This window comes from Mus pahari, chromosome 7 (genome assembly GCF_900095145.1).
Source record: "Mus pahari chromosome 7, PAHARI_EIJ_v1.1, whole genome shotgun sequence".
In the NCBI taxonomy this organism is placed as follows: Eukaryota; Metazoa; Chordata; class Mammalia; order Rodentia; family Muridae; genus Mus; species Mus pahari.
Genome location: NC_034596.1, coordinates 3,123,709 through 3,150,410, shown reverse-complemented (window position 1 = coordinate 3,150,410; position 26,702 = coordinate 3,123,709). Strand labels below are relative to the sequence as shown.

At 51.2% G+C, this 26,702-nt stretch overlaps 1 protein-coding gene across 4 annotated transcripts in view; it reads right to left on the bottom strand.

The window, feature by feature from the left end:
* Positions 1-26,702, bottom strand: part of Dnmt3a (DNA methyltransferase 3 alpha) — a 105,086-nt gene that overhangs the window by 23,699 nt on the left and 54,685 nt on the right. For 3 of the 4 annotated variants that reach the window (XM_029540814.1, XM_021201569.2, XM_029540815.1), the window contains exons 4-6: positions 23,016-23,283; positions 16,491-16,534; positions 15,938-16,084 (exon numbers count right to left, since the gene is read on the bottom strand). In XM_029540814.1, coding sequence (XP_029396674.1) covers positions 15,938-16,084; positions 16,491-16,534; positions 23,016-23,283 — 459 coding nt within the window. Of the gene's footprint in view, positions 1-15,937; positions 16,085-16,490; positions 16,535-20,211; positions 20,649-23,015; positions 23,284-26,702 lie in introns of those variants that run through there. The other variant, XM_029540816.1, reaches the window with a different exon arrangement.

Below are 26,702 nucleotides of genomic sequence, written 5' to 3'. Positions count from 1 at the left end.
GACCTTTCAGAGATTAAGGACTACAACAGGCTTGTTCACCACAGTCTCCACAGGCTCAGTCAACACCTCAGACCTCTCAGAAAGAAGCTAGTGCTCTCTAGCTTGGCTGCACTTGCAGGATGCAAGCCATGCTGGCTTCTAACTCATTACATAGCCAAGGGCTAGCCTTGAACTCATCTTCCTACAGGTGTGTACTGCTACATCTGGCCTTCAGGTATTCTTCAGACAAACTCCATTTTATTACATTTTCCAGTGATACTCATGCCAGTAAACTGCCAGAAAGTGTCGTGTTGACAAGCCTTATGCTCCAAGGGGCGAGTGTGTGTCCTGTGACAAGCCAGGAAGCTTCCTTTCTCCTGTTCCTTGCTTTCCAGGGACATTAAAGCACCATACAAAAGTTGTGACAACTTGGGTTTCCAGCTGCACAGAGGTAAGATGAGCCTCCAAGCAGACAACTACACTGCACTATACTACACTACACTACAGCTGCACTACCAGGGGGCCAGGGGTGAAGGTCACTCCACACCAGCTTGACAACTAAGCAGAGAGCCGCACTGTCAGGGGGCCAGGGGTGACGGTCACTCCACACCAGACAACTAAGCAGAGAGTGGCACTGCCAGGAGGCCAGGGGTGACAGTCACTCCACACCAGACAACTAAGCAGAGAGCGGCACTGCCAGAGAGCCAGGGGTGATGGTCACTCCACACCAGACAACTAAGCAGAGAGAGCCGCACTGCCAGGGGCCAGGGGTGACGGTCACTCCACACCAGACAACTAAGCAGAGAGAGCCGCACTGCCAGGGGCCAGGGGTGACGGTCACTCCACACCAGACAACTAAGCAGAGAGCCGCACTGCCAGGGGACCAGGGGTGACGGTCACTCCACACCAGCTTGGCAAACCCTGGCTCTGAGTTCAGCATCTGGAGCATGTGATGGTCTACTGAAGGAGGGATCCTATTGCTGCTGTCACTCACAGGACAGGTACCACCTATGGTTCCTGTATAGCCACATGGGAAATCGCTACATCTTTTCTTCCTTCTACCTATCAGCACTCATTGCAGACACCAGACCCAGAGACATGGCAAGGGCTATGAGGTCAGTGTGAATGGATATCTGCTCTGAACTTGCCCCTCAGTCCACAGAAGCCTCAGTGTGAAGCAGCCAACATTCCATATGACATTCAAGGCCCCCACAAGGTAGAGGTCTCCCTGATAACTACCCATAGCTCCACACTCTGAACCTACCTGCTGCTCCCTCCCATCGAGCCCTTCTCTTTCAGCTTTCACCAGTTGAAACTCTGGCTAACTTTTATGTTAGCTTACCAGCTTTCTCCACCAACAAAGTTCCTCTAATCCTGGGCTGTCCATGGAAGTAGCCGCTAGCTGTATGTAAATTAAGTTAATTAAAATTAAGTAAGGATTAGGCTGCAGTTCCTCAGTTGCATCAGCCATGTTATACGTGTTGAAGAACCACCATTGTGGGTGCATGCACAGAATACAGAGCAATGCCATCATCGCAGACTGCCTCCCCCATCTCTCCCCACTGTTTCTTATCTCCCACTCCTTTCCTGCTCCCTGCCACTCCACAGGCACACAGACAGCTGGCTTTGCCTCTTAGGAAGAAGGCTGGACTCATCTCCATGAGATTACAGCTCCCTAGAGGGCAGGCACAGAACCTTCCTGTCTTCCTGTGTCAACTGTGGACAGAGCACCTTGCTGCACGTGGAATAAAGCAGCTGAATGCAACACTGCCTCAGGACCTTCCTGTCTGCATGCATGCATCCCTGCCTTCAGCTGCAGACAGATCCTGCCCATAGGAGACATTCTAACGATTGCCAGGAGGTCCTGGTTTAGAGCTCTCCAAAGCTTCCAGGAAATGTTCGTTTTCCCATTCCTGTGCAACCCATATGGAGGCTGCAAGCAAATGACCAGGACTGGGCTGCTGGCAGTGAAGCTAAAAATAGCCTCAGAGCCAACAGCCTGGAGTTAGCAGGACTTGTTGCTAAGGAGACAGTCAGAGAGAGAGCAACCAAGCAAGAGAAAGTGTCAGACATTTACCAGGAGAGCGAAGGCTGGGCTGGGGGACTCCCACCTAGAGATGCTCTGCCTTCTGGCAGCTTCTGATTATTGCTCCAGTGGGGTAAATATTCCCCTGTCCCTCAGTATCTCATCTCCATGGCAACCACCAGGTCTGGGGTAAAGTACCAGCCCCTGGAAGGGAGGCCTCTGCCAGGAGCTAGTTGTTATGGCAACATCTCCCCCTTTCTGTCATTCTCTCCCTCCTGGCTTCTCCTAAGGGATGAGGTAGGGGTCGAGACTTGGCTTAACCAATGGGACCAGGAAACACCTGCTAAGCAGCTGAAGGCTCCAGAGGCTCCTGGGAGCCCAGGAAGGCCAGTAAGGAAGGCCACATTGGGCAGTCCATTTATTCCTCTCCCTCCGCCCTTCACAGGCGACCCTGCCAGAAGAGGCCCACACTCACTGGGGTCTAACCCTTCAGGGTTATCAGAGAGAGATTAAAAATACAGATGACCAGGCCCTGCCAGCTCAGGTCAGCAGGCTTGGCTGGAGACCAGGGCTCTTTTTAAACCACCTTAGGTAATTCTAACATCAGCCAAGTTTGGGGACTTCAGAAAGCTCAGGCTGTGGGTTGGTTACAAGTGAGTAACAGAGTCCTAGAGAGGACTGAGCCCACCAGAGGGGTCAGAGTCACCAACTGAGGAGAAACTGGTCTAGAAAAGAGGGGCACTCCCACATCTCAACGCTGAAGAGAGCTCCCCCCACCCTCCCCCACCCCCGTGCTGAAGTCAAAGCAATGGGCGAGCTGCTCCCTGTGGTGGAGAGTGGGGAGGGGGGGGTCTGGTGGCTGGGAAGCAGAAAGGTGGCACAGATGATTCAAACTAAACGAGAAATCCACCTTCAAAAGGAAAGTGAAAGGGTCACCATGGCGACTGTGGGGTGCCAGCCTGATGCAATAGACCCTCTATCCCAGCTCCTAAAAGTAGCGTTTGGCCCAAAGTCACACGCCCCACCCCCACTCACCAGATCCATTTTCTGGACCCAATTGTGAGCCTCCCCGAAACAGGTACAGCCAAGATAGCTGAGTCAGGAGCACCTGCAGTGGCCAGGCTGGGGGAGGAGCCTGGGGGAGGACTGGGGAAGAAGGTGGAAGAGGTGAGCTGCCATGTTGCCGTTACTCACGGCCTAACTGTGTGCCCAGGACCCACCACACATAAACCACAGCCCTCATTCAAGACAAGATGGTAAATTATGTGGCAGTGATGCTTCCTATATGTGCAGAGGGAAATCAGAGGCTGCCAGAACCAGCAAAGGCAGGAGAATTCCAGGGGTGTAAACCAGGGATAGATGTAACCTCCAAGCTTTTAGGGCAGGACAGGCAGCTCTGCAGCTCACCTGCAATGGCATTATCTTCCTGGTAGCAAGCGGATGGTGTTAGAAGCATTAATCCTTAGAGATGGGCAGTGGCCTGAGCCTGCTGACCTTAGGAGAATTCTCTTTTTTTCTTTTTTCTTTTTTTTTTTTGGTTTTTTGAGACAGGGTCTCTCTGTATAGCCCTGGCTGTCCTGGAACTCCCTCTGTAGACCAGGCTGGCCTTGAACTCAGAGATCTGCCTGCCTCCTGAGTGCTGGGATCTCATTAGCAGCATCTAATGCAGAAGTTGGAGGATCTGCTAAAAGTCAGTCCTTCCTTCTTGCTGACCCCTTGACTCCGCCCATCCTGTATGTCTAGCCCAAGCATTCTCCAGCTCTACCGAGCTCCCTGGGTCCTCTCCCATCCTTGGAAGCTCCAATCCACCAGGCCTGCCTGTGGGCTACATCTTCCTCATGCTGCCCTGGCCAGCCATCTTCTGCCCACTTCCCTGCAGCTCTGGAGCCAGTACCCCAGACAGCCTCACTTTTGCCTGCTATGCCTGCCTGCACTGTTCCTCTGGTGCCTACATCGGGGGACCTGGGCAAGAGACACCAAGAAGACCTCGGGGGTGGGGAAGGCTATGCGGCACAGACCCAGGCCCCACTTACCAGACTGTGATGACAAGATTCTATGTGACCACCTAGCTTCTCCAACTAGTCTAGAGACACCATCTGCCCAATACAGATGGGATTAAGGAAGCTAGAGGGGCTAACACTTGAGCAGAAAGTACCAGAGGATAGGTTTGCTCAAGTGGATGTTGTCACCCTGGAGAAACCTGAGTCTGCAGAGAGGTGCAAATCACCCCCAGCAGGGAGAGTGTGCCAAGAGGAACACAGATCCCTCCCCCACCCTTTCTCCAGAAGCCAGGGGTCAGCGGAAGAGGCAGAGGGACCACCGTTCTGATTCAGGCATGCAGACCCTCTTGAGTTTCAGGGTCCAAAGAAGATGGGAGGAGCTCAGAACGCTGGCTTGGCTCTTGCGGAAAACAATGGGGTGGCCTCCATCTCCATCGGAAAGAGGAAATTTAAATCAAAGCCTGGGTCGTTTCGGCCTTTCCACGCCCCCAGGCTTAGAAAGTGAGAGCCCAAACCCCAGCGGCAGGCACTGTCCAATCACCTGAAGACCTGAGCTGTCCCTCAATTCCCAGTGTGATTAATCTGCCCCAGGCAAACAAACAGTTCCTGGTGACCTCCCTGAAAGTGAGGCAGCTTGGGGGGCTCTAGGCGAGGTTCAGTTCTGTTCATTCCAGAGGCCTAGTGGTTCTCAAGCATCAGTAAGCCCAGCCCCCTTGCTGGTTCCCAGCCTGCTGAGGCGCTGCCCAGAGACTGGCTTCTATGGCTCAGGACAGGTCTCTGGGTGCCTGCCCAAGGGATGTACGGCAACACCTACTCTTTACAACACTGATGTGTTGTTGCTGGTGTTTTGTTAGAATCTGCTCCCACTCAAGCTGGCCTCAACTTCCAGGCTCAGGTGATCTCCCAGCTGGGGCTAGTGGGACAGGCAGCACACCTAGTTGACCACTGACTTCTGTCAGTCCTTGGGATGTAAAAAGTAAGTTCAACTAAATGTTGGCTGCCTGAACTTTGGTTCCCCCCAACACACACACACCATTTCCTTGCAAATCGCATCAGTTTTTAAACATACAGAAGAATGACTTGTTCTTCTTGTTCAGCCCATCTGAGCTGGAATACAGACACAGGCTGAGAGGCTGGGAAGAGTGGCAGTTATGTGGCAACGCAGGGCACTGTGACTGCAAACAATGGAACTGCACTCCTTGCAGCTGTGATGTGAAGCCTGAAAGGCCAGGGTGACTGAAGTCAGGAAGAGCTCTCAGGACAGCAGAGAAGGGGCCACAGGCCCAGTGGGGGGCGGCTGACACCTGCACTTTAGAGGCCAGGGCAGGAAGACAGGGAGTTAGATGTTATCCTTGGCTCTGGGACGAGTTCAAGGCCAGCTCGAACTGACACCATGAGACAGACCCTCCTCAAAATGAACAAAACCAGAAGAAATCTTCTCGGCACTCTGGCTGGCCTGCCTGCTCCCAGAAAACTCCCTGCCTTGGTCCTGCTTTGGGTCTGTTTTTCTGATTGTTGACAGTCTCTGGGACAGTCTGTGTCATTTGTCTCTGGCCACCAGCACAATAAGCTGCATCTTTAGTCAATACTGAATTAAGTTTGTTAACTCCCTCTACTAAAACACAGAGTTCTTTGTGAAGCTAGAGAGTCAGGGGGCTCGCTCTCCCCAACAGTAGCTATCACTGGGACCTCCCCTGACTAGTGGGCAAAAAAGTCAGTGGGTTTCTTCTGTTTTGTTTTCCTGATTGCTTTTTTTTTTTTTTTTTTGAGAAAGTCTTACTTGGCCTAGAACTCAAGGTAGACCAGTGCTTCTTCTGCCTCTGTCTCCTGAGTGCTGGGATTGCAGTAAATGTGCATCCCCATGCCCGGGGTTTAATACAGTCTTGTATAGCTCTCGCTGGCTTTGAACTTCTGGTCCTTTTGCCTTTCCCTCCTAAATGATGGAGTTAAAAGTGAGCACCATGGGCTGGTGAGATGGCTCAGTGGTTAAGAGCACCGACTGCTCTTCCAAAGGTCCTGAGTTCAAATCCCAGCAACCACATGGTGGCTCACAACCATCCGTAACAAATCTGACGCCCTCTTCCAGAGTGTCTGAAGTCAGCAACAGTGTACACACATATAATAAATAAATAAATCTTAAAAAAAAAAAAAAGTGAGCACCATTATATTCCGTCTGTGCGGGGTTGGGAATAGACCCCAGGGCTCCCTGCATGATGGGTAAGGATTCTACCATCGGCCCACAACCCCAGCCTCTGTCTCTTCTGGGTGTTTTGCTGTGTGCTTGTGCACCACATGTATGCAGTGTCCATAGAAGCCAGACAGGGTGCCCCAGCCAGACCCCTTGGGACAAGAGTTACAGACAGTTGTGAGCTGCACTTAGATTTTTGGTTTTTCGAGACAGGGTTTCTCTGTATAGCCCTGGCTGTCCTGGAACTAGCTCACTTTGTAGACCAGGCTGGCCTCGAACTCAGAAATCCGCCTGCCTCTGCCTCCTGAGTGTGGGATTAAAGGCGTGTGCCACCATGCCCGGCTTAGCAGCTGAACATCTCTCCAATCTCTCTAGACTTCTTTTAAGATTTTAGTTATTTTTATTTTTAATCATGTGTCTGTGTTGGTAAAGGCAGGAACCCATAAAGACCAGAAGAGGCTGGGGCTGGCAGAGACAGCCCTTGGAGCTGGAATAACACTTGTGAACACATGTGGGACTAGGGACAAAAGGGTCTTCTGCAAGAGCAGCCAGTGCTCTTAGAGGGTCCCCTGCCTTAGAGGGTCCCCCTGCCTTAGAGGGTCCCCTGCCTTAGAGGGTCCCCCTGCCTTAGAGGGTCCCCCTGCCTTAGAGGTTCTCCTCCCTGCCTTAGAGGGTATCCTCCCTGCCTTAGAGGGTCTCCTCCCTGCCTTAGAGGGTCCCCCTGCCTTAGAGGGTCCCCTCCCTGCCTTAGAGGGTCTCCTCCCTGCCTTAGAGGGTCTCCTCCCTGCCTTAGAGGGTCTCCCTGCCAAGTCAGACGCCAGCTTTGAAGACAAATGATCCTGAGGAAAGCCAGGCTAGGGTGTCAGAGAAGTAACCTGACATAGGAAGGTTTTCACCAGAGACCTTCCACATTTTTGGTGTGTGTGCGTGTCTGTCTGTCTGTCTGTCTGGAGTTGGTTCTCGGGTCGTCAGGCATGGTGGCAGGGGTCTTTACCCTGAATCACCTTGCTTTCCTGATACAGAGATTTCTTATGGGACTGGAGGGGACAGGACCATGGTCTCTGCCCCAAGCATCAAGCCAAACATAACCAATGCCAGGATGTGCCTCAGGTTTGTGGTGGAGGAAGCTCAAGGCTCTTCCCCAGGTTCATCCTTAGCTGTACCAGGAGCTGCGCCCCGGGTGTGGTTACCTCGCTCACCTCAGTGGAAGATGCTCACAAAGCTGCTCTTTCTGTGCCCAGAAGTGAATTAACTAAGTGTGCAGTGTCAGACCTTGAGTTAGAGACCAGCATGGGCTATCTAGTGTGTTCCAGGACAGTCTGGGCTACAGTGGGAGACTCGGTCTCAGAACAGACAAACCCATCCGCACAGAAGCTGGGCCTTTTGCACCTGTAATCCCAGCATTTAAGAGATCAAGAGTTCACAGTGGTTCCAAGAGTCAAGTTTCAAGGCCACCCTGGATTAACTGAAATCCTGTCCCCCAAACAACATCTGCTTACCACAGTGGTGGTCTTTTTGACAATTTCCACAGCCCAGGTGCGAAGGGCAACCCAGGAGGTTATTTCTAATTGCTGTCATGGGATCCCCTTTAAAACTCACTCAGCCTTTTGGTAAAGTTACTTTGTGTCTCAGCTGCAAATGTTCCTGTCCTCTTCGGGGTGGCTAGGTACTGCCCAAGAGCAAGAGTTGGCTGTGGCAAGAGTGAGGATCCCGGTCAGAAGCACCCACGCCACTGGCTGCTCCTTTGCTGTTAAATTTACTGGTCTCCACAGCGGAAGAGATCACACCTACCCATCTCATATTCCACAGCCTCTCCCACGAGGCCCTGCTCAGGGGGTGCAGGGTGATTGCTTATTGAATGGTGTATAGCCCAGCAAGAGGTGACCCTCTGGACACTCACAGGCAGACAGGAAGCAGACTGTCACAACACCAGGTTGTAAAGCAAATGGACGCCACCACATTTGTTAAAGATCCCAGAAGCAGCACCAGCAGCACAAATGGTCAATAAACGTACGAGGAGGTAACCAAGCCTCACTCATCATCTGGCAAATGACAATTACAATCCTGACGAGACACCCTGTCCCACCCACTCTGACTGCAGAGCGCAGGCTGGCTGGCACGGAAGCTGGATCTCCACTGCTCTTTCACAGTGATTTGACTGATTTTGTAAAATGCAAAATATACACTTCTCCCACTTGGATTTCTCTTCCTAGGGGTACGTCCTATGGAAAAACAAAAGCACAAAGAAGCAGGCTAACCCCAGCATGCAAGCAGGCCCTGCTCCAATCCCTAGCACCACAGAAAATGGTCTGAGGTGTACAACTAATAATCCAGCCGCCTAGGAAGTAAGGCAGAAAGGCTGAGGCTCAGCATGATCTTCAGCTACATACCAGGCTTGGACCTCCCTCACATACCAAGGATATGTACTGCCACAACACGCCTGGATAGCAAGATGCTGTGACAGGAATGGCCAGCAGTCAGAGCCTGGTTCTGTGAAAGCATGGCAATCCCTCCAGTGGAAATATTCTAGGAATTATGTGGTCAAACTGGCCAGCCTTATTGTGAGTGAAGAGCCAAACTGTAAAGTGAAACTGCAGAATGGTCCCAGTCACAGAAGTACATAGCTGTGAGGCAGGCTTCGACCCACAGACCGACAGAGAACTGTGCCATGTACACAGCACACAGCAACAACAGCCTCCAAAAGGATTCTGTTATCTACGTGTGTGTGTGTGTGATATTTTTGAGACTGTATCTTATTCTGTAGCCCAAGCTAGCCTGGAGCTCACTAGGCAACCCATTCTGGCTTTGAACCTGTGCTCTTTCTCTGTGCTCTGCCTCCTGAGTGCTGGGATCTCAGGCATGCTCCACTGTGTCCAACTGAATTTAAATTGTGTGGGGCTTGGGTGTGGGGGAGACTTTTAAAATAAGAATGTGTTTGTGTAATACTTACATAATGTAAAGTAACTTTTAAAACTGATCAAATCAGCAGGACATGGTAGCTCATACCTAAAACCCCCAGCCCTGGGGAAGTAGGTAAGAAGACTGGAAAAGTTTGAGACCAGCCTAGACTGTTTTATTGTTAAGTCCTGGCTCAGAAACTAGTAAAAACAGGGGCCAGCAAGACAGCTAAGCTGAAACAGACACCTGCCAGCTAGTCCTGACGTGGTCCTGGGACCTGTGGGGACAAAACTCAGACTCCACAAAGTTGTCCCGACCTCTCCATGCACTCCCTAGCATTTACAGGCACATACACACTAATAATCTCCCTGGTGACGTGGCATACACCTTTTTAAAAAAAAAAAAAAAAAGATTTATTTATTTATTATATGTAAGTACACTGTAGTTGTCTTCAGACACTCCAGAAGAGGGCGTCAGATCTTGTTACAGATGTTTGTGAGCCATCATGTGGTTGCTGGGATTTGAACTCCGGACCTTCGGAAGAGCAATCGGGTGCTCTTATCCACTGAGCCATCTCACCAGCCCCCCCCCCTTTTTTAAAGATTTATTTATTTTATGTATGTGAGTACACTGTTGCTGTACAGATGGATGTGAGCCTTCATGTGATTGCTGGGAATTGAATTTTTAGAACCTCTGCTTGCTCTGGTCAACCCTGCTCGCCCAGTGTCTGACTGCTCCGGTCAGTCCAAAGATTTATTTATTATTATACATAAGTACACTGTAGCTGACTTCAGACACACCCAAAGAGGGCATCAGATCTCATTACGGGTGGTTGTGATCCAGCATGTGGTTGCTGGGATTTGAACTCATGACCTTCAGAAGGGCAGTCAGTGCTCTTACTGACAGCCATCTCGCCAGCACAGCACACACATTTGATATGAGCACTTGGGAGGCAGAAACTGGAAGATATCTGTGAGTTTAAAGCTAGCATAGAGAAACCTTAATTCAAAATAATAATGACAACAACCAAGCTCCTGTTCATGCCCACTTGGCAAGGAGCTTTAAAGGCTGCACATTCTTTAGGAACCCACACACTTCTGTGTTTGGGATTCTTGCTTTCCCTAGGCCACTTCAGGTCTCAGCTTGATGCTATAGTCTCAGAGCCCAGAGGGGGTAAGTGATGAAGTCTCCCTTGCAAAGTGCCTCCTAAGGTCTAGGAACAAAGACCCTCCCCTTCAGGAATGTGATGGTTTTATTCCAGGCTGGACAGCCTTGGGTGTAGGCAGGGTCTTAAGGGCAGGAGGGAGACGGATCCTCTGGCCAGGCCACAGATCGTTACTATCACAATGCAATATTTTCTGATAAGTATAGAGATGCTTAAGCCGGGGGCCATCCTTCAAGCTGGAGTCAGGGAAGATAACAGATATCCTAGAGCCTGTCTAGAATATGGGACTCCAGCCCTAAGTGACTCAGAACCTGGTCTGGGTGCAAGCATTAATGAGTGAGCCGCCATCCACCTTGGAGTCCTAACACTGGGCTGATTTGGGAGGTCACAGGATTGACACCTTGGGAAACAGCCAGAATCTCTATACATGACTGGAGGCGGGTGGGGGGTCAGGGCATGAGGGAGCTGCCGTGGGTTCTGGAACAGAGTTTGGTCATTTATTATAGTAGAGCCAACCCAAGACAACACCTTCCCTTCTCCAGCAAGAATTCCCAGTCAGAGATAAAGGAAATGACCACTTTTCCTTATCATCTATTTTATTTCATTTTGTGCAATTTAAATTATCACTTATGTACTTTTAAAGACAGGTCTCACTCGCTATGTAGAACAGGGCTGGCCTTGAACTCAGAGACCTACTGTCCTTGACCTCCTGAATGCTGGAATTAAAGGCATGTGCCACCTTCGCAATCATGGACAGGTGAAAAGTGCAGCTCTTACCCAATAGTTAAGATGTGAATGACAGGCGTGGAGGAAGTGGGAACTACGTTGGAAGGGGAGGAGCTTCTGTTTGTATGTGGTGCTGAGGCTGAAGCCAGCCAAGGATTGCTTACATAGGCAAGTGCTCTCCCATCCTTGCCCTGGGAAAGCAGCTTTAGGGTGAAAAAGGTGTCCTAGGTGAGGCAAAGGCGGGGCGGGCACTAGTGGAAGCTTCCTGCAGGGCATACAAGCCCTTCAGACTTGAGCTTCACACTTCCGTCCAGAAAAGACCTGGGGACTTCACAAATAAAGCAATCTCTTTCTGAAATGCTCCCTTCTCTCCTCCCTGAAATCCCAGTTCATCCTCTAAGAGCCCAAAGCCACCTCTAGCCACCTCTAGTCTGAAGCTTGCTCAGAGCCCTGTGCTCTCTGTAGGTGACTGAGCTTGCAGAGCTCCTGGCAGAAGGCTCGAGAGTGTGCCTGAAGAGGTTTTAAAGCTTGCATTGGTGCCTCATTCCAAGGTTAGGAGGTGCTGGCTGGTGGTCATACCCGGAGCAGGTGCTGTAGAGGGATGAAGTGTGTGTGGGGTGCAGGTATCAGGAGTGGAGAGGGCAAGGGGTATAGTCAGGAGTGGGGAGGGCAGGGGTGTAGTCAGGAGTGGGGAGGGCAGGGGTGTAGTCAGGAGTGGGGAGGGCAGGGGTGTAGTCAGGAGTGGGGAGGGCAGGGTGTAGTCAGGAATGGGGAGGACAAGGGGTGTAGTCAGGAGTGGGGAAGGCAGGGGTGTAGTCAGGAGTGGGGAGATCAGGGGTGTAGTCAGGAGTGGGGAGGGCAGGGGTGTAGTCAGGAATGGGAGGGCAGGGGTGTAGTCAGGAGTGGGGAGGGCGGGGGTGTAGTCAGGAGTGGGAAGGGCAGGGGTGTAGTCAGGAGTGGGGAGGGCAGGGGTGTAGTCAGGAGTGGGGAGGGCAAGGGGTGTAGTTAGGAGTAGGGAGGGCAAGGGATGTAAGGGGAGGGCAGGGGTGTAGTCAGGAGTGGGGAGGGCAGGGGTGTGGTCAGGAGTGGGGAGGGCAGGTAGTTGGACCTAGGAAAGCTTTTCTAGTAAATCTGTATATTGGGGAAATGAAGGTGGGCTGCAAAGGCACAGACCTGTGACCCCACTGCTTTAGAGGTAGAGGGCAGAAGATGGTTCAGTTATATAGCAAATAACAAAAACAACAAACAGACAAACAAAAAACCCTAAAGTCAAAAAAATGCAGGTGTGTGTTATGTAGATCAAGAAGAGGGGACTGGACATCCCAGTTAAGGGATGGACTGTTCTGCAGAGAGATGCAGGAAGTGTGAACTGCGGGGGGCACCAGCAGGCCCAGGAAAGCAACATCAGATGAAAAGCTCAAAGGGTAAAGAGCCAAAGTGAGTCTCAGAGCCGGGAGGCAGGCCTGGGGGCTGGAGAGCTAGCACCTCAGTAACAAGCTGGCTCGCACAGAGCTCAGGTTCAGTTCCCAGCCTGCACGTGGTGGCTCATGCCTATCCATGAATCTAATTTCAAGGGACCCAGCATTCTTGTTTGACCTCTGTGGGCACAACACACATGTGGGATACAATATATGCAGACAAAACAGTCAGACACACAGACACATTAAAGAAAAAGAAAAAAGAGAAGAAACGAGCCGAGACGAGACAAAGGAACTGACCTGCTAGCATGGGTTTCTGCTCTGTAGTCTGGAAAGCTACCTGTGTCTCACAGCAGTTATTCCTTCTCTGTCCCTAGCAGGGCGTGGCAATTAGAGCCCAACTCCTGGAGGTTAGGAAACTTAAACTCTAATTAAGTACTAGCCCCACCCCCATATGCCCTGGGGGCAGTCAAGGATCAAGGGATGTGTAGTCACCATTTTAAGTTCTATAGACCTAATGGGAGTCACAGAGTTCATCTCACTGATAGAGAGTACATTGTGGGGTCTCCACACTCCAGGTCATAGGCTCCTCTAACAGTTCAAACTGAGTCAATGTTTTCCACTTTTCTGTTAACCCCAGAAGAACCCTTTGTGTTGGTTGGGATGGGTAAGCAAATCCCAAACCTAAGAGGCTCACTAGAAAAGCTTTAATAACTGCTGAAGTAGGGAACGGATGCATGCATATAGACATATATGGTTACATCAATGCATAGATTACATAATAAAATCTCCCATTCCACTTTTGTGTATATTAGCAAATATTCCTTTTTTTTTTTTTTTTCTTCTGAAACAGGGTCTCACTATGTAGCCCTGGCTGGCCTGAACTCCCTAAATAGATAAAATTGGCCTTGAACTCAAAGAAATCAACTGGCCTTTTCTTTTCTTCTCCTTTCTTTTTTTAAAAAAAGATTTATCATTATATCTAAGTACACTGTAGCTGTCTTCAGGCAAACCAGAAGAGGGCATCAGATCTCTTTTTTTTTTTTTTTAAAGATTTATTTATTGTATGTAAGTACACTGTAGCTGTCTTCAGACACTCCAGAAGAGGGCATCAGATCTTGTTATGGATGGTTATGAGCCACCATGTGGTTGCTGGGATTTAAACTCTGGACCTTTGGAAGAGCAGTCAGGTGCTCTTACCCACTGAGCCATCTCACCAGCTCGGCATCAGATCTCATTACGGATGGTTGTGAGCCATCATGTGGTTGCTGGGATTTGAACTTAGGACCTTCAGAAAAGCACTTGGTGCTCTTAACCACTGAGCCATCTCTCCAGGCCCCTGGCCTTTCCTTCTTGAGTGCTAGGATTAAAAACATGCAGCACCAAGGACCGGAGAGATGGCACAGAGGTTGAAAGCGCTGGGTGCTCTTCCAGAGGTCCTGAGTTTAATTCCCAGAACCACATGGTGGTTTATAACCATCTATAGTGAAATCAGGTGCCCTCTTCTGGTATGCAGGCATACATGCAAGCAGAACACTATACATAATAAATAAATCTTAAAAAACATGCACCACCACATCTGACCAATACTGCTAGTTTATTTTTTAAATTATTATTTTTGTTGGGAGTGGGGTCTGTGTAGTGGGAGAGGGGCTTGAACTATGTGGGGTCCCACAGACTCAGGTGGCTTCAAACGTGTATTTTCCTTCTCCAGTTTTCCAAGATCCCTAATCTGATATATTTTTAATTTAAAATTTTAAAATGTTACTTACACTTATTGGTTTGTTTATATGTGTGCAGCCTGTGAGCACCTGTGTGGAGAATTCTTAACTGTATGAGGCTCAGTGACAAGTGCCCTTACTGGCTGGGGCCAACTTGACCACTCAAATCTTTTAAAATTTTAGCAGAAACCTAAAATTGATTTAAAAAAAACAAATCTTCATTTTCAAGCCAGGCAGTGGTGGCACACGCCTTTAATCCCAGCACTTGGGAGGCAGAGGCAGGCGGATTTCTGAGTTCGAAGCCAGTTTGGTCTATAGTGTGGGTTGCAGGACAGCCAGGGATACACAGAGAAACCCTGTCTTGGAAAACAAAACAAAATAAAAAACCAAAAACTTCATTTTCTGGGAGTGGGAGAAATCCTTCTTATTGTGGCTCTGGGTGGCCTCCACGTGATGCTTGAGGGAGACCAGGCCCAGGTCACTACCTCAGCACCTCTGCCTCAGGGCTCAAGAGCAGAGGCACTGCACAGATTGGGGTGAAGCAGACCCTCTCTGGTCCCCAAGGTCCCAGGAGGAGAGACAGCAGCCCACTGTCTGAAGCTGTACCGCACAGTCTAAGTGCTAACAGCGCCCTCTCAGACCTTGACCCAGTGCAGTCTCAGTGCTAACGGCGCCCTCTCAGACCTTGACCCAGCTGCCCTTTCTCCAGACTCTCAGAAGCATGATTTCTGCCTTCCTGGATCCCAAAGGAACTGGAAACAATAAAGCAGCCAGAACCATGACCCCTCCCCTTGCTTGGAACTTTCTCTAGGGCCAGCAAGCACATACTGTCCTATAGTCTGAGGTCAAGACCCTGCTTCCTTCCCTCCCTGTGGGCGTGGTGCCCACCACCCTCCCTTCCCACAGCTGACCTTAGGGGACTAATGGCCACCCATATCTTTATGTGGCTTCCTCTTTCCCAGCTCTGGGCTGCTTCCAGCTCTCTCAGGCTTGACCACCGTGGGGCATGGCCCCAGGCCTCATGCATGGCTACTGTATGAGAAAGCCGCTCGCCCACACGCACCTCTCCTAGTCTCCTGAGAACCTCGGCCCCACAGCTGCAGCTCTTCCTTTCTTGTTGCCCCCAAATCGTTGCAATCTCTGGGCATGAAATTCTGAGACTTTGTCTCTCTGTGCTCTACTGAGTCGGCTCCACAGACCCTGCCTTCTCACACCTTGGTCTCTGCAGTCCCAAGCCCAGCATCCCACACTGAATTCTCCATCCCACCAGCCAGTCCTCCCATCTGAGCCAGCAACCCAGGCGAGACCTGACAGTACCGGCTGTAGCAGTTCTCTGACCTTTCTATCAAAATGCCCTTGATCCCATCGCCAAAAATCCATCAGAAGTGCCTGTCACCATGGCTATCACCTGCACCTGAGTCATTTCTTTCACTGTCCACACTTATCTAGACACTCAAAGAATGCAAACATCACCCCTTCCAAGAGACCCGCCTTGCCCATGCACTGCAGGTCTCACTGAGCTGCCAATTCCCCTTAGTTCTGTCCTCACCCATCAGAACATCAACTCCATCCACAGGTGCCAGAGGGCCGCATGCACAGAGCCTACTATGTGCACATACTACCTCATGCACAGCTAGCTAGCACCCACAAACACAATAAAAGACACCCGAACTTCATACTGCCTAGCAGCAGTTTCCTGGAAACACTAGGAGTTGACCCTAGGGGGAAACAGTGTCAGCTACGGCCCGACACAAGTCCCAGAGGGCTTTCGGCTTGCCAGTTCCAGACTTGGCATCAAGGATAGAAGGCGTCTCACCTCCCTTTTCCAACGTGCCAGCCACTCATCCCGTTTCCGTTTGCTGATGTAATAGGGGTCCCCCGCCTGGAAGGTGAGTCTTGGCATGGGCCTCTGACGGAGGCTGGACTCCCAGCCCAAGCCACCGCGCAGTCGGCCCCGGGAGCCCTAGGACAGAAAGACAGACAGGTATTAAGGCGGGCACAGATACTCTGCAGGGTTCGTTCCTCCCGGAGGGGACACTGAGAGGGGTCACTCATCCCAAACAGAGTATAGAAACTCTGGCTCCTGGCCAGAGGGGCTGACCTGCTGAGGAGGGGTTTGGAGTTGGCAGGGACTCATGGACAAGGCAGAGAGGGAAGTGCTTGATCTCTGGAGGGGGTGAGCTGGCTGCCTCACTAGGGGACTTCCAACCTCCACCCCCACTTCCTTTCCCTCTCACAAGGGACAACCAAAGATGGGGCAGGGACCCACCCTCGGGTCCCCCTCACACACTCGCCACAGTCTCTCAGAGAGGTGGCTTTCTTCTAGAATCAGGATCCACAGAGCCCCTGGGGATGAGGAAAACACTTGCCTCCATTTTCATGGATTCGATGTTGGTCTGCTTCTGTTCTTTGCCTGTGGAAAGGGAAGAAAAGGAAGGCTGCTGACAGAGTCACAGGGGTGGCTCAGAGATGGATCAGGTTCCTTCTAGTGTTTGCTTGTTCATGTGTTGTCCACACTGGCCACACCCGTGTGCCAGGCAAGGCCTGGAGCAGAGAGACCCCGGTCCAGGTTCCAGGCCCAAGGACACAGGAAGAAAACAGAACTCCGGGGCATGGTTTCTGGCCTTTGGACCCTGGTCTCAAGTACACAAAAGGGGCTCTAAAGTAGCCATCATCTGCTGCTGCTCACCCCCAGCCCTCACTCATCGAGAGGAGCAGGAGTGTGGAGGGGCAGAGCAGGGGCTCATGGGGTAGGAAAAGGTGTTGGGGCACAGACAATGGGCCAGTGGGAACAGACCCCAGGAAACAGCTCCAATTACAAACAGTTCTAAATGGTATGGCCCTGTTACCAACATGGAAACTGCCCTTCATTCCTGGCTCTTTCTCAGGTTAAGATAATGATTTTGGGAGATGGGGGGTGGGGGAACATGGTTGTTCCATGTAGCCCTGGCTGTCTTGGAATTTGCTCTGTAGACAAGGCTGGCCTCAAACTCAGAGATCTGTCTCTCTCGGGTGCTGGGATTAAAGGTGTGTGCCACGCAGCTCAGTATGGATTCCCTCTTCGCCACGACCCCCCAACCTCTGCTGTGTCCTCATTGATCCAAAGTGACATGTTCTAAGGATTGGTGTTTGCAACGAGTGCATGTACAGGGCTTGGCGCACAGTAGGTACGTGTGTGTCAGCATGCCTCCCTTCCCTAAGGAACTTCCTGATGCACACGTTTCTCTGTTCCTTTGGCTTTTCTCAAAGTTCCGGGACTGGGCTCTGATCCCACTTCCTGGGAGGGACATCTGGGCTGGGAGCAGCAGTCTCCACAGCGCCATCTTTAGTTAGGACTCTCTGTGTCTGTATAGGCTGGACACGAGGGCAGCGACATCTTCCTGCCATTTCTGCTTCTCAGGCTCCTCTTCCAGGCAGCCCCGCGGCAGGCAGCTAGCTGTATGGCTTTTCCTATTAAGTAGGGAAAATTCGGCCGCCTTTCCTCACCTAGGTGCCTGATTTTTTTTTCTTTGAGACTGAAAAAATACAGGGCTTGGGCCCAGAGTAGGAAGGTCACTAAGGTTGGCTCATGTAACTTGGTGTGCATGGGTGGGGGGTTGGGGGTGGGTGGGTGCAAAAACAAAGAGCCCCAAACGGAAAAAACAGCCCCTGCTACATCTCCCAGCTCAGGAGCGGAAACCACCCGCAGCATTTATGGCTCCGAATCTTTAGCTTGGACGTTTCCCCCACTGTCAACAGGCAGACCTGAGGTTTCTCTCTGCACCTGCCCAGAGCACTCTGTACAGCCACGTGTGCTGGGCTCCATCTAGAGGGGCTGGAGGGAGGGAGAAGGGGAGGGCAGAGCCCCTGCTGGTTACCCCGTGGGCTGTGAACCCCGTGGTAGGCAGGCGTGTCTCTGGGCCTCGTGGAGGCGGTGCGTGGGAGGAGCGTGGTGGCTGTAACCCATGTGTGGGTGGGGGGTGTACGCCCTCCCAGTACAGGGACCGTGGTTGGCCTTTTAAGGCACGTCTCACCCGCCACGTCTCTTCCTCCCTGTTTCTCCCACAAGTCTGCTCCCCACTTTCCACGGGGTTCCCCCCCAGGCCTGCCCTGGGCCTCCCACCTCTTGGGCAAGCCACTCCCTCGGACCTCGGTGCTCAGCCCATGACGTAGGCTGCCAGGAGGGGGCGCCTGCCCTGGATCGCGGCTCCTGCTGAGGCCGCAACAGCTGCTGCAGCAACCATGCAGCAGCCAGAGGAAGGTATTGAGTGAGGAGTCCAAGCTGGCCCAGGCTATTAGACTGTGTGCGGGACCTAGGAGTTTCCTGAATACCGCTTCTTCCTACCCCAGTGGTTTTTAACTACGTTTACCAGAACTGATTTATTCATTGTTTTTTATTTTTATGTTTTGGTTTTTTTGAGACAGGGTTTCTCTGTGTAGCCCTGGGTGTCCTGGAACTCACTCTGTAGACCAGGCTGGCCTTGAACTCAGAAGTCCATCTGCCTCTACCCCCCAAGTGCTGGGATTAAAGGTGTGTGCTACCACTGTCTGGCCTGATTTATTCATTAGACTGTAAGAAATTTTGACCTGAAAAGAAGACATGGTTGAGTTTGCTAAATATTTCACAACAGGCAATGGAGGCGGGTGAATGGAACTGTACTTGGATTTCAAGGCTTCTGGCTCTGACGTGCACTGCCACCATTAACCCCTTGTGTCCTTTGCCAGTCATCCAGGTCCAGAGTCTCCCAAATGGAGACTTCTTGAAAAAGTTTCCAACTGGCTTCTTTCTGGAATTTTTTTTCCCTGAAAGACTGCGCATGCCTCCATGAGCTTTCTCACTGTCACATGCACGCAGGCATGCTTGAATCTACGCGTGTGTGTGCGCGCGCGCACACACACACACACACACACACACACACATACTCCAGCCTGATTAGCAGACCACAAACTGTCTCTGAACGCCAGGGCTCTTCCTCCCATATGCTCCTGGCTCAGACTCAGGGTCCCTGGGCTAGGTGCCTGTGCCTTCCAGAGTGGCTCTCGAGGACAGGAACATGACTCCAAGGCACCTCAGGTCTTGGGGACAGAGGAGGTCAGGGGCTTCAAGCACTTAACCTGTTGGCCAGAGACTATCCAGTAACGACTACCCCAAGTTCTCTTTCCAATGAGACAATGTCCAGGTGACAGGGCAGGTGCCCGACTTACTCTAAGTGTGGTTTCTGGTTCATGTTTGTCCTCATGCTCACTCTGAGCAGAGCAGCCTTTGCTAACTCTCACCCCACTCCTCTGTTATTAGGTTTTATGTATCCTAATCTGGCCTCCAAAAGAAGCCAAGAATGACCTTGAACTTCTGATCCTTGTGCTTCTACCTACCAAGTTCTGAGGCTACACACGTGAGGTGCCACACCTGGCTTCCCTACTTTCTTCCCCATAAGAAAAGCAGAGAAAATCAGGTCTTCCTCATTTGGCCCAAGGCTGAAGTGGGAGAGAAGAGGGCTCTCAGAAAGCATGAGAATCTTTGAGGTAGGGCTACAGATTCTGCGTCTCGGCTTCCCAGGTACGGACCACAGCTGGCCAGAGGGCCGAGCAGGGAGGCAAGTACCCTGGTTTCCAGGGAGGATGAAAAGAGCCATGGAATGAGGGGAACTATCTCCTCACTGAAGTCCTCAGCTGAGATGCATTCATTGTCAGCTGACCACTGGAGCTGAGGCCAGAGCCTCCAGGAGGCCACTGCCCACCTCTCTTGGATGTCTAGGGTCACCCAGGAGTGAGTCTCCCTCCCCAAGGCCAAATGGAAGTTGAGCATGTACCTATCATGCTCAGACCTTGTCTGAGTCCCTAACTCAGGTTGTCACCTCTTCTTGCACATTTCTTTACCTCTTAGACCTCTGCCGATTGGTGGCCTCTCTTCGTCTCTTCAGATCCATTTCGCTGGCCTAAAAATTGTCAGAGCAGGACCGCTTCCTCCCCACACCGGAAGCAGCTTCCAACCTCACATTCCCACCCCCACCCCCCGACCTTGCGAACCACTGGGAATCTAGCTGGAAAGTCATCTTTTCCAATCATAGTCTGTCAGGTCAGCTGTGAGACGAAGGCCAGGAAGCCTAGTACCTGCCACATCCTTCCTCCGGGCTCTCTGCACTCTGGTCTGGTGGCTTCTGTCAGGCCCCTGATGTTTTGTTCTCTCTCACTGTAGAGCAAGTCTGTTCTCACTATCTTCTTCCCCCACTGCTCCTGTGACTGGCCTCAGCACATCCCTTGATAATGACGGGACAACCAGGGCCAGCTTAAGTTCTGAAGTCCTAGCTGCTTGTAGCTCTGTATCTGTCCCCTTGCCCTTGCCCCTTGCCCCTTGCACAACAGCACACCTGGCTCTGCTGTCATTATTTTGTGTTGTTTTGGAGAGAGGAGGCTGGCCTAAAAATTGATATGACCTTGAATTCCTAACTTTCCATCCTGCTCCCAAACCCTGAGATTAGCAGTTACTGCAGTGTTGGGCGGCTAGTCCTCACGACACATTTGAAAGCACACAGTCTCTAGCCAACTGTGAGGTCCTTGAGGACAAGAGCCAGGTTTCTGTTCAGGATGGTTTCCACAGACCAGCACAGGACCTGGCACACACCAAACATGTCTAATGAACACTTGATGGCTGACTGAGCGCCTAAGAACTTGGCTGCAGACAGGGAAACCCTGGGGTTAAACAAACCCTCAAGGTCAAAGAGCAGTCTTAGAGCTTTGGCTCCTCCTGCCAGGAGGGAGGGACTGTCCTGGTACCTGCCTTGGTGTGACCCCAGCACTCCCGAGGTGGCTTGAAGGAACACAGTATCTGGCTAGGAAAGGCACTGAGCTCCGACATACGTGCCACCGTGAGCTGCCAGGAGGTATCTCTGCTTTCTCTCCTCTCTCTGTTCACGCAACACTCCTATGAGGCCTGGACATTACAGGAGCCACACAGTTCAGAGCAGCAGAGTAGAGCGGAGAGGCTCGAGTTAACCAGTCCTGGGTTCAAGAGGCTGCTCAGTTGATACAGTGCTTTGCCCAGCATACATGAAGTCCTGGGTTTGATACCCTGGGTCCATGCCCGAGACCCATATAAAAACAGGGATGGACAGCAGAGATGGCTCAGGAGATAAAGGTGCCTGCTGCCAGACCTGACAATCCGAGTTTGAACAGGGCTTTACACGGTGGGAGGGGAGAACAGAATCCAAGTGGCCCTCTGACCTCTTCATGTATGCTGTGGCATACTCAAGTACCACACACACACGCACACACACACGCCACATGTGCCACACACACATGCACACACACACGCCACACATGCCACACACACATGCACACACATGCCACACGTGCCACACACACGCACACACACACACACACACACGCACACACACACGCCACACGTGCCACACACACACACATGCACGCCACATGTGCCACACACACGCGCACGCACACACACATGCACGCCACACGTGCCACACACACGCGCACACACACAGACACAGGTGCCACACACACACAGCACACGCATGTAAATAATAAAATTTGCATTGTGATGCTTAGTTGTGCAATCCCAGAACTCCGGAGGTAGAGGAAGTAGTATCAGAAGTTCGAAGTCCAGGCATTGACAGTGCACGTCTTTAATCCCAGCACTCAGGAAGCAGAGACCAATATCTGAGCTTGAAACCTGGTCTACACAGTGAGTTCCAGGCCAGCCAGGGCTACACAGTGAGACCCTTAAAAAAAAAAAAATTCCAAGAACAAAAAGTTAAAGTATTGGAAGCCAGAGACCAGGTTCGGAGGCCAGGAACAAGTCACTTTCTAAGCTGTACTTTCTTCCTGGTTAAGAGGGGGCTAATCAAACTTCTTGAACAAGATCGTTTGGAAGAGAAAATAGAACAACAAATGGAAAGTGCCTCAGAGAGAGCTTAAATATTTGCTGAATAATGAATGAAAGAGATTTCAAAATAAGTTTGGAAACCTCTTTTCTGGAAATGTTCCCTCCTCTGCATAAATATTAGGTTTGGATTCATGCAAAATAAGTTATGCCAATTAATCAATTTACTCATCCCATCATACACACTTGGAAGGAAGACTTTTTGAAATTAAAATGCACATATGCAAAGCAACCTGGCAGGCCCCGGAGGATCAAATGTGATAATGGAGGAGGAGGCGCTGTGTAAACTGTGAAGCCCGGTACAAACGCACAAAGCGAGCTGTCCTCATTACTCACATGTTTACAGCTTGCTTGGCCCTGAGAGCTCTGGCTTAACCTGAAAGAGAAAAGTGGGCGACTTTCCAAAATTCCAGGGCTAGGCCCTAAAGTCCCCAGATGGAGAGGTCTGAGCAGGGCCATGTGCAGAGGGCCTCCTCCCGCAGCTTCCCCTCAGCGTCCACAGTCACAATCAAGTTTTCTATGGAGTCAACCAAACTGCAGAGTGTCAGGCAAGACCTCTGCCCCGGGACAGATAAACACAGCACCCAAGGGCCTCATGAGCCAAGGCAGGGCAAGTCTAAACGTTAAGTGGGCCAGCTGGCAGTGGAGGGAAACTGAGGCACACAACCAGCATAGGCGGAAGGGGGGGTTCCTATTACCTCAGTCTAGCATCCCTTGGCATTACAAACCCACTGTTGCCTGTTGCCAGAGCCAGGGTTTTGGTTTTTTTTTTTTTCCCCCACAAAGAGCCAAAACTCCAGATTTTCATTTGTAATGTCTTGATTTTTAAATACTGGCAGCTAATTTTTTAAAAAACTGTTCAGCACATTAGGTGGGCCAAGTAAACACGTGCATGTGCTTGTATTGACCTAGCTTCTAGACCGTCACCACCGCCCGGCCCACCTTTGCCCACCATCCTGAAACCTGCCATAGACTCAGAGGAGCCAGAAGAGGGTTCCCTGAGGCTAGGACTCACCCTCTCCTGCAGAGGCTCCACGGCCCTCCTTGGTCACACAGCAGCCATTCTCCACAGCTCTGGAGGCTTCTGGTGGGGTCTCAGTTCCCTCTCCCTCAGCTGGGGCCCCACCCTTCTGCCCTGCAGCTGGGCTACCCTCCTCAGGTTGGGGTTCATTCCGCTTCTCCAAGTCTCCATTGGGTAGCAGATCTGAGGGGCCAGAGTCCTGGGCCATGGGCTGAGACTTGGTGGTCACCGCTGGGTCCTTGGGGGTGTCACTGCTTTCCACCTGGAAAGATGAAGAAGGACAAACATAAGGATACGAGCTTCGAAAGTTTAAGAGATCAAGGTTTAAAAGGTGCCAGCCTGATCCCACCGTGACTCCAGGATAGCCCACTGTATTCTATCTCACTAGGACACAGACTTCCCTGCAGCTGTGCATGCAGCCCAGCTGGTGCTTGTCTAGCAAACATGAAGTTCTGGGTTCAGTCCCCAGTACTGTGTAAGCCAGGCACAGTGGTACACACCTGTAATCCCAGCACTAACCAGGTAGAAGCAGGAGGATCAGAAGCTCAAGATCAGCCTTAGCTACATATTGAATTTTAAGGCAGTCAGGGCTACATGAAACCCTGCCTTCAAAAACTACAAGCAGGGCTGGGACAATGTGAGGACAGCCCGTTTAGTTATTTAGTTTGATTAGTTTCTACCAGGAGGGGCCTTAGCAGGATGTGACCTCAGGCACCAGGGGATGAAGCAGCCTGATTTTTCCAGGCAGGCCTGTGTGCTTGGGCCCTTGGGCTGGCCTTGAACTCATTATGTAGATAAAGATGACCCTGAACCTCTGCCTTTGCTTCCTGAGCGCTATCCTCAGACAACTGGCATGTTACCACCTTGCCCAGACTCTTTTTTTCTGTTATAAAAGTAATGGGCCAGGTGTGGTGGCACAGAGGCAGAGGCAAGCAAGTTTCTTTGAGTGCTAGCTAGGCCAGCCAGGACAACATACTAAGAATCTGTCTCAACAAGAATATATACATTTTAATTAGTAATAAAAAACTAGACATACAGGGCTGGAGAGATGGCTCAGCGGTTAAGACCACTGGCTGTTCCTCCAGAGATCCCGAGTTCAATTCCCAGCAATTACATGGCAGCTCACAACCATCTATAGTGGGATTTGATGCCCCTTCTGTCTCTAATGCGCGCTTCTGTTATGCACGCATACATGCAAATACAGTGCTCATATACATACATAAAATAAGTCTTTTAAAATAATCAGACATACATAATATATTTTTGTGTGACAGAGTCAGTTAGCCCAGGCTGCCCTCAAACTCACTATGTAGCTAGGGATCACCTTAAACTCCTGAATTCCTGCCTCTCCCACCTGCATGCTGGGATTACTGGCATGTACCAACATACCCAGTTTATGTGGGGTTGGGAATTATACCCAGGGCCTAGTACTTCTACCCACTAAGCCAAGCCCACAGCCCCATAAAAATTTGAATTGCGCAAATCAAAGCTAAGCTGGCAAGATGGCTCAGCAGGTAAGGGTACTTGCTGCCAAGCCTGAGGACCTGAGTCTGATGACCAGGACCCACATGTGGAAAGGAGAGAACCAGTTGCAAGTTGTCCTCTGACCTCCTCCATGAAAGTGTCTGTCTATCTGTCTGTCTGTCTGTCTCATATAAGTCTCTCTCTCTCTCTCTCTCTCTCTCTCTCTCTCTCNCACACACACACACACACACCTAATAAATAAAGGTAGACAAAAATTTTTAAAGAAAATAATTGTTTTAAAGGTTAAACTCCTATATTACTACCCCCAAGTTACTTTCTCCCTGAAAGTCATTAGCAGCTGACACCATCCTTTGCAGCCCCCACCCTCATCCCCAGGAGGGTCTCAGCCTGTGGCTCTGGCTGACCTGGGACTCAAGGAAATCCATTTGCCTGAGTGCTAGAGTGAAAGGTGTGGCAGCCATACTCCACCTCAGGCTAGAGAGATGGCTCCTGGTTAATGGCTCTTAGAGAGGACCTAGGTTCAATTCCTAGCAACCCCATGGTGGCTTACAACTAGAACTCCAGTTCCAGGGGGTCCAGTGCTCTCTTCTGACATCCACCAGGCGTGCACATGGTGATCATATATACATGCTGGCAAAACATTTATATACATAATTAAAAAATAAACAAAATAAAACAAGGTTTCATGTAATCTAGGCTGGCTTCACACAGACTATGTATCTGAGGTTGGCCTTGATTCTTGATTCTCCTGCTCTGTGTGGCAAGGGCTGGGGCAGCAGGCATGTGCCAAAGGGCTAGGTTTTCTTTTTAGACTTTTCACAGTCACATGTAAGCTACGAGTTCATCCACACATTCACACACACGAGATCCAAGATTGTGTGTTATTATGCTACCCAGAAGGTTCTATAACTCGCTTCTCCCCTGACAAAGGCAATGGCGTCTCTCCACACTCGTGCATATGGTTCTCCCTCTTGCTTAGTGGATGCTCCATGACTCACACCAAATGTGGGTTCTGGGGCTGAGCTGCTTCCCGCTGTAGCGAGCCCTGAGACTTCCAGTTCCCTATAGCTAATTCTATCTACAGGGCAGTCCCAGGGGACTAAGGATAGAGAGAAATGCCAAGCTCTCCTCAGAAAGGCTGCAGCTTCAGCATGTAGCCTGAGAGGCGCGAGCTGCTGGCCCCTCCCCTCCCAGCCTCCATTTCACATCTGGGATGGAAGTGTGAGTTCACTGCTATCTGGCAGTGAGGAACCTTGAGGGGTGGTAAAGCCAGTCTGACTGTGCCACCTCCCGAGGGCCCAGCAGCTGGCCTATCCATCCAGCAGTCTATGCTTCGGGCTCTTCATCTGGGAAAGAGAAAATGCTGAGAAGATGCACTGCTGTCTGCCTCAGCAGCCGGGGTTCCGGAGGCTGCAGCACAAAGGGGAAGTGCCAGGCGGGAGGGAGAAAGCCTCCACAGGCATGCCAGGCTGCTGGGCAGCTGCATCAGAAGAGAGGACCAAACAGATGACCTCCCACTTCCTTTAGTCCCCAGCCCCCATGCCATGTGTCTGACCCACCTCAGCGCGGGAACTTCCTCTGTCAGTCTGTCACTCTGCAAGGTTGAGGTGAGTCACGCATGAGAGAAGGCCATGCCTCGTGGCCCTGGTGGACACTTTCCAGGGACCAGTGGCACCAGAGACCGCAAAGCCAACCTGTACTGCAGGGAGGTGGGCAGGTTGCACTTGAACAGAGGCCATCTCTCTTAGCCACTCTCTCTTCACTGTAGGCTTCCCCCACAGAGCCGCCCGAGATCATCCTAGAGGCTTCCTTCTTGCCCGAGGATCACACAGCCTCCTCACCCAAGGACTCACTTCCTGTTGGTATCAACTTCGTAGCCTGGGGAGCCAGCCCAGAGTGATATCTCTCTGCCTGGCCACAGTCTTTCAAGCACTGGGAATCTACCACACAGCCCAGCTGTGAGCCTAGGATCAGCTCAATGGCTGAAAGGCCCACCCCCTCCCATTGGCCCATACCATCTCTCACCCCTCCCCATTTTGGTGCTGGGAATCAAACCCAGAGCCTTTCTTCTGTGTATCACTTAAATGCTACCAGTGAGCTAGATTCCAGCCCCCCACCACCAGGCCCTCTTCCTAACACCCCGTCCTCCCTGCTTGACACTGGTTCCACCATCACCAGGCCCTCTTCCTAACGCCC